The 8,028-nt window shown below is 38.4% G+C and overlaps 1 protein-coding gene across 1 annotated transcript; it reads left to right on the top strand.

Annotated features, from left to right (window-relative positions):
- On the top strand, positions 1–540 carry LOC111440164 (pectinesterase inhibitor-like). Its single transcript, XM_023077470.1, has one exon. The coding sequence runs from the start codon at positions 1–3 to the stop codon at positions 538–540; it is 540 nt and encodes a 179-aa protein (XP_022933238.1).
- The last annotated feature ends 7,488 nt before the right edge of the window (positions 541–8,028 follow it).

The raw sequence follows: 8,028 nt of genomic DNA, 5'->3' as shown, positions 1-8,028 counted from the left end.
ATGGCATCTTCTAGTTTTCTTGCAGTCTTTAGGATTGTCCTTTTAGTACTGTTCTTCAATGGGATGGTGCCCATGCATGCGGCTTCCCAAGACGACATCGTTTCCACCATCTGCAAGAAAACTAGAAACTCTTCTTTTTGCTTTAACGTGTTAAAATCTGCTGGCACCACAGACCTAAAAGGGCTGGCCACCTTCACCCTCAACCTCGCCCACGACAAGGTTGCTCAAACCCGTGCCCTCGCCCTGTCCCTGGCGTCCAAGGCAACTGATCCCAAGCTTAAGGAGCGATATGCCACCTGTGCTGAACAGTACGACGATGCCGCCGACGACATCGAGGATGGGAAGAACGACCTGGGGGAAGGTGACTACAATGGCGTCAACATTAAGGCGTCTGCAGCCATGACGGAGGCCGGCGACTGTCTGGACAGCTTCACACAGCCGCCGAAGGACCCATCGGCGTTGTCTGGCAACGGGAAGACTGTGGAAGATATTTGTAGTATCATCTTGGTTATAGCCAATCTTCTCCTTCGGCGTGCCTAATTCATTTTTCTTCAACCTTTCTTCACTTTATCGTACATGTACTTGGAATGCCATGAATCAATAATATGTTTGTTTTGAATCCTATAAATTTTGACATCGACTCCTTCACATTTTAATAATCTGACTAATCTAGGGTCACTCTATAACTCTTAGTGCTCTCCAATTTTAAAGGTCACAGGTTCTAGTTCATGAGTCAATAGCTGCACATAATTTCATGTTAATGAGTTATAGGCCTCCTCAGCTCACGATGAAGCTAAAGAAACTAGTTTGAATCAAAGTGAGTGTGGAGGGAGAGTTGCCCAAATTTTTCAAAAGCTTACTAGATTTCATTTTCTTTTCTTCCCAAATTTTCATTATTGATAACTTTTTGGGTTAGTTTGGTTTGTTTTTATCTTTTTGGGTTCGAGTCCGTTTGGGTTGGTTTCAAGTTTATAGGTTGGTTTCAAGTTTATAGGGACAAAAACTAAGTCTGGTTTCAAGTTTATAGGCACAAAACATGAACGGACCAAATTTCATTAGGACCAAATTTCATTAAAAAAAAAGGCTAGCGGAACGGAAGGAAGAAAACCCTCATTTATTGCAGGAAGGAGCATGTCACAACATCACTGACATCAAGTAGATTGTGACCTCCACACAAGACAGACAGGGGTGACCCTCAAGTGACATCTATCCGACCACATGTGACCTCTACGCAAGAAAGACAAGGGGCAACCCTCAAGTGACATCTATCGGACCACATGAGTCTCAAGATTGAGAAGTGTCATGATGCGAGAGGACAGACAAGCTCAAGATTGAGAAGTGTCATGATGCGAGAGGACAGACAAGGGTGAACCTCAAGTGACATCTATCCGACCACATGAGTCCCAAGATTATAGATTGTCGCAAGAATGACAAGGGGCACATGAGTCAGATTGATGAGTCCCAAGATTGAGAAGTGTCATGATGCGAGAGGACAGACAGGGGTGAACCTCAAGTGACATCTATCCGACCACATGAGTCCCAAGATTATAGATTGTGACCTCCACGCAAGAATGACAAGGGGCACATGAGTCCTAAGATTGATGAGTCCCAAGATTATAGATTGTGACCTCCACGCAAGACAGACAAGGGGCGACCCTCAAGTCACATCCATCCGACCACATGAGTCCCAAGATTGATGAGTCCCAAGATTGAGAAGTGTCATGATGCGAGAGGAGAACTTGCATCATCAAATACACCAAGAATGTACACTGAAGATAAGGCATCATCCAGTGCACCAAGAATGTGCACTGAAGCTAAGGCATCATCCAATACACCAAGAATGTGCATTGAAGCTAAGGCATACAAGGCATCATCCAATAGACCAAGAATGTGCATTGAAGCTAAGTCATACAAGGAATCATCCAATACACCAAGAATGTGCATTGAAGCTAAGTCATACAAGGCATCATCCAATACACCAAGAATGTGCATTGAGGTTAAGTCATATGCTAAGTTCGAGAGAGAGACGACACAAGTGTCAAAGACAAGCTCGAAAAAGGTGAGTAGAGCTCCATACAATAACTTCAAAAGTCGAGGCCGGTTTTAATTAGCGTGGTTGAGATCTCATGTTTATATTAGTGTTAGTGTTACAAAAAAAAAAAAAAAAAGCATTCTTATTCTTCTTCTTTTTTGTTTTTTTTGTTGTTGTTTTGTTTTTTTTTTTTTTTTTTGTAAATGGGTTTTGATATTTATTTAAGAAATTAAATATAGAGGCGAGACANTTTTTTTTTTTTTTTTTTTTTTTTCTGTAAATGGGTTTTGATATTTATTTAAGAAATTAAATATAGAGGCGAGACAAATTTTTTTGTGAAAACTTTCTAATATGAAGTACATGTTCTTTTCTTCTCATGAGTGTGGAGGGAGAATTGCCCAAATTTGTTCAAAAGCTTACTAGATTTCATTTTCTTTTCTTCTTAAATTTTCATTATTCCTAACTTTTTTGTTTTTTATCTTTTTGGATTCAAGTCCCCGTTTAGGTTTGTTTCAAGTTTATTGGCACAAAAACTAGGTCATGGGTTGATTTCAAGTTTATTGGCACAAAAACTAAGTCATGAACCGACCCAATTTCATTAAAAAAAAAAGAAAAGAAAGAAAGAAAAGGCTAGCTGAAGGTCGAACGTTTCTTGTCCCAACAACCCTCCCTCTAATCATAAGCTTTTCAATCCCCACGGAAGGAAGAAACCCTCATTTATTGCAGGAAGCATCATGTCACAACATCAATGACAGGAAGTAGATTATAACCTCCACACAAGACAGACAAGGGGCACCAATGACAGGAAGTAGATTGTAACCTCCACACAAGACAGACAAGGGACGACCCTCAAGTAACATCTATCCGACTACATGAGTCCCAAGATTATAGATTGTGACCTCCACACAAGACAGACAAGGGGCGACCCTCAAGTCACATCTATCCGACCACATGAGTCCCAAGATTGAGAAGTGTCATGATGCGAGAGGACGGTGCATCATCCAATACACCAAGAATGTGCAGTGGAGCTAAGACATCATCCAATACACCAAGAAGGTGCATTGAAGCTATGGCGTACGCTAAGTTCGAGAGAGAGACGACACGAGTGTCAAAGATAAGCTCGAAGAGGGTCGAATAGGGCTCTAGACAATAACTTCAAAAGTCGAGATTTTGATATGAATTTTTACATGTGGCTCATGTTTTAATTAACCTGGTTGAGATCTCAGGTTTATATTAATATGGATGAGATCTCATGTTTATATTAACCTGTTAGTGAAAAATAATAATAATAATAAATAAAATAAATAAATAAAATAAGAATAAAAAAAGTCATTCTTATTCTTCTTCTTTTTTGTTTTTGTTTTTTTAATTTTTTTTAAAAGGGTTTTGATATTTATTTAAGAAATTAAATAGAGTGTTATTTAATTTCTCCTGAAGTGAGACAAATTTTTTTTTGTGAGAAATTTCTAAATTGAAGTACCCTAAATTTATTTGATGGAAAATTTTCTTTTTTTTTCCAAGACAACAAATCTTGTCTCTCGATTTCAAGATGTTTAGGACTAACTCCTCGAGTTATTCCATTCTCTAAGTGCACACAGGTTTAGACCTTCATTACTTTTACTATGTTACATGATTAAAAGGGCTACTTTTGACAAAATATGCTAGATGACATAATATAGTACACCAAGAAATGCTTCATTTGTCAACAGGGCAAAGTTAAAAAGGCCAAGATCTCAGAACTCCTCAAACCCTTGCTGGTGCCGACAAGACCTTGGGAGAGTGTGTCACTAGCCTTCATCACACACTCAGAGGTTGGCAAACAGGAAGTCAGGTCATCGTCGATTGATTCTCGAAATATGTCGCGTTCATACTCACGCCCAAGATATGTTCAGTCGAATTGGCTGACCAACTATTCTTCAAACATATTTATCAAGACATTTTGGACGAATTAATTCGAGTTCTTGAAGGCAACTTCGAATATCTCATTGAGTTACCATCTCCAGACTGATGGATAGACCGAACGATTCAATTGTTTGTTGGAAGAATATTTGCGACACTTTGTTTAGGCATGTAAAAACAAATTGGATGCAACACTAGATGTGGTCCAATTTTCTTTATTTGCCAAACTAGTTCCTCGACCGGGAGGAATCCCTCTGAAATTGTGAGCTGAAGGCAACCATCCCTATGCCATATCATTAACCACCCATATGCAGGAGAATCCTCAAGCCCAAAACTTCAAAAATGGAAGAAGGAAGTACTGTCCCGTCACATTTCAGGTAGAAGACTAAGTTCTCATCAAGTTGATTCTAGAATAGATTAATTTTCGCAGCACAAAGGACTAGAGGCTTGTCTAAAAATACGAAGGACCGGGTGAAGTTCTCAAGAAACTTGGAGTTACATCTTATAGGGTGGCATTGCCCACCCGGATGAAAATCTATATAGTAATCCATGAGAGCAATCTAAAGCCTTACCTCAACAATATCCAGAGCCGCAATATCATTGCAAAACCTAGAATAGACCTCAAACATAAAGAAAACAAAGAAGTCAAGCTAATCCTAGCTAAGAAAGTTAGGAAAGTTAGAAGGTTTGTACAGAATGTTCGAGAATTGTTTGTCAAATGGAAGAACCTCCCTACAGAGGAAACAAACTGAGAACGTGCCAAAAATCTGGATTCTGTCATGACCCACATTGTAGATTTTGAACTTCGTTAGTTGACAAGGACGTCAACCAATTAGGCGGGCGAGGATCTCATGGTCATGTTTGTCCAAGACATATTACCCATTGCAGCATGCTCCTAACATGCTAAAGCCTTTCTACTTGCTTTCATGTTGTGTTACTTTCTTATTACATTTTATGTTGTATGACCATTAGTCGAAATCATGTTTACTTCTTTCAGACCGCCTTAAAATGTACCATACCGGGACCAAGTAATCATCAAACCTCTCTTGACCAAGTATTGTAATTGTTCTTAACTTTCACAATGCTTTCTTTCAACTCGCTTTCAATGATTTTTCTCGTCCACATTTACTAAAACATTTTCTCTCAAAACATGGCTCGAGGCTTGACATAAATAAGTGATATTCGATAATAACAATTATCTAATAAGACATTCAAATCGTTACAACAAAAATAACTTAATAAAAACATTTTAAACTATACGAGTTCAATTAATAAAAGTAAAACATATATAAATTTCACTGAACAGTTAACGCATACGTCTTTGCTGTACCTTCTGTATGCACGATAAAATCCCCATTGAAGCAACACCAATGCCAAGAGTAAGCGGCAGAACAACGGCGACCAGGGGCATCATCGTCTCCAGCGTCAAAGCTTTTACCGACGACACATAAGACGAGAGCATGACGCTTAATGCGCAGACCAAAGTGAAGTACAGAGAGTTCCTGGAAACTGATGGTGTGTTGGCAGGCAACTCATTCAATAGCGCTATAAATTGAAACATTGAAACTATCATGCACACTGTTACGCCAACGATGAAATTGGTGAACTCAATTGGGAATTTTGTGGCCATTATCGATGTCCCTACTACATAACTTAGGGACACACAAAATTTTGTCACAAAAAAAATTAGATTTCCATAGTGTTAAGAATGAGAAATAGAATTGAGATCGAAAGTATGATCTTAGTGATTACAAACGTTTAAATACAATATAAACTATCAACTAATACAAGGAAAATATAGGATATAAACTATCAACTAATACAACTGCTAAATTTTGTAAATAAGATAAAATATACTATTAATCAAATCCTAAGATAAAATATACTACTAACAACTCCCAAAAATAAAGAAAAAATATTAACGGATATCTAACATATGCTCCATAACTAATTATTAAAATATATTCTCTAAATATCATATCTTAATACTCCCCTCAAGTTGGAGAGTGTATGTCAATCACACCCAACTTGTCCTTCAAAAGATCAAACTGATGTCTTCCCAAATCTTTAGTGAAAACATCTGCCAATTGCATTTTAGTCGAAACATAACACGGTTTGATGATTCTAGCTTGTAACTTTTCTCGAACTATATGGCAATCTATTTCAATGTGTTCCGTACGTTCGTGAAAGACTGGATTGGCTGCTGTATGTAATGCTGCTTGATTATCAAAATATAATAATGCTTGTTCGGACAGTGGAACATTCAAGTCTTGAAAAATGTATCTTAACCAAGTTAACTCTAAACAAGTATTTGTCATAGCTCGATACTAGGCTTGTGCGGATGATCTGGACACATCAGTTAAGACTTCCAAGAAATAATTGAATTTTCGAGGAAAATGCAGAACCTAGAAATAGACCGTCTGGAGTTCGACAACCACCCCAATCAGAATCGCAATATGTTTGTAATCTTAAATTGTTTTCAGATCGTAGTAGGAGTCCTTGATGAGGAGTACCTTGGATGTATCTTAGAACCCGAAGAGCTGTCTCCCAATGTGATTTTCTTGGTTCGTGCATAAATTGACTAAGCATACGAACTGAATAAACTATCTCAGGCCTAGTAACGACCAAATATATTAATCGTTCAATCAACCGTCTGTATTTACTTTCATCATCCAACACCTCCCCTCGAGCAAAGTACGCCTCCCCTTAATCGAGGCTCGACTTCTTTTTCTTTTGGAGTCTTAGTTCTTTTTTACTATGTCTTCAAGGAGGCTCGGCTCCTTTTCTTTTGGAGTTCTTTGTTCGACATTTGAGGATTTACCAATCTATTGGTACGATCAAGTTTAGGGCATGGCTCTGATACCATTGTGGAGAGGTGGATTAAATCTAAGCGCGCTCATGGAGGTGGAAGGACATGCGCCGACCCTACGTTAAATGAAGGAAAATCGATGAGGCAACATTTTGCGAGACTTGAAGGTGTGCTTTTGGAGGACACATGCCACACCAAGAAAAAATAAGAAAATACTAATGCCTTACGTCGCCTGGACTCGAAGCCAAGAACACTCGTGTCGTGAGTGGGGTGGGTGTTAAGTAGTGAAATTGTTTTTGGGAGTTTAAGTTGAATTATTCTTAAATTGAGGGTCAATAGCGACTGGCCGTGGTATTTGCACGTGAGCCCGTTGCGATTGGAATCATGCCTAGAAGCCTTTCCAGCCACGCATGGGGCGCGTGAAGGTGTGTGGAAGGTGATCTTTTGACTATTTTACACCATACTAATACTAAAATGACTTGAATTATGACCATCTAGTGAAATTTTTGAAGATTTAGAGAACAAAAAATGACATACCAGAAGAGTGAGCTGTCTTTCTACTCAACATATCGGCCACTATGTTAGCTTTACATGGATGACAAAGGATCTTTGTAACATAATCCTTCACAAACTCCAACTATCTCCTTCGTCCCATGTTCAACTCTTTCTACCTTAATAAGATACTTGAGGGTTGAGGTTGGTCTGGGTTATCTCATGATTCCCCCAAAATGTTCCATGATTACTATACATGTTGGTCTGGGTTGAGGTTTGTACCTTTTCACCATACAAGTAACGTCACCATATTTTTAACGGGAACACCACAGTTGCTAACTCCAAATCGAGGGTTAGGTAGTTACGCTCATATTTCTTAAGCTATTAGGAGCCATATACAATCATTTCTCCATTAACACCAACACGCAACCCCAATTCTTTTCTCGAGGCATTGTTGTACACCATGCTTGAACCATAAAATAGTGCTAGCATTAGCGCATACATCAAAAACTCCTTAAGCTCTTGAAAAATCTATTCATGTGTCATAGTCCAAAGAAAGACTTACATCAAAAACTCCTTAAGCTCTTGAAAAATCTATTCATGTGTCATAGTCCAAAGAAAGACTTACCCTTCTTAGTTAACTTTGTGAAGGTTGCAAATATTTTGAATAAGTCCTAAAAAAAACCTTTTGGAGTAGTTAGCTAACTCCAAAAAAAAAAAAAAAAAAACTTGTAAGTTCTGTGACTATGTTGGTCTCAGTTATCTCATGATTGCTTCTAACAAACTTGCAGGAAAT

This window comes from Cucurbita moschata, unplaced genomic scaffold (genome assembly GCF_002738365.1).
Source record: "Cucurbita moschata cultivar Rifu unplaced genomic scaffold, Cmos_1.0 Cmo_Scf00142, whole genome shotgun sequence".
In the NCBI taxonomy this organism is placed as follows: domain Eukaryota; kingdom Viridiplantae; phylum Streptophyta; class Magnoliopsida; order Cucurbitales; family Cucurbitaceae; genus Cucurbita; species Cucurbita moschata.
The sequence above is the reverse complement of the archived record's forward strand: the minus strand, read 5'-3'. Positions and strand labels throughout refer to the sequence as shown.

What these genes read in the sequence shown, in the direction of transcription:
- LOC111440164 (XM_023077470.1), top strand. Translation starts at nt 1, where the DNA reads ATGGCATCTTCTAGTTTTCTTGCAGTCTTTAGGATTGTCCTTTTAGTA.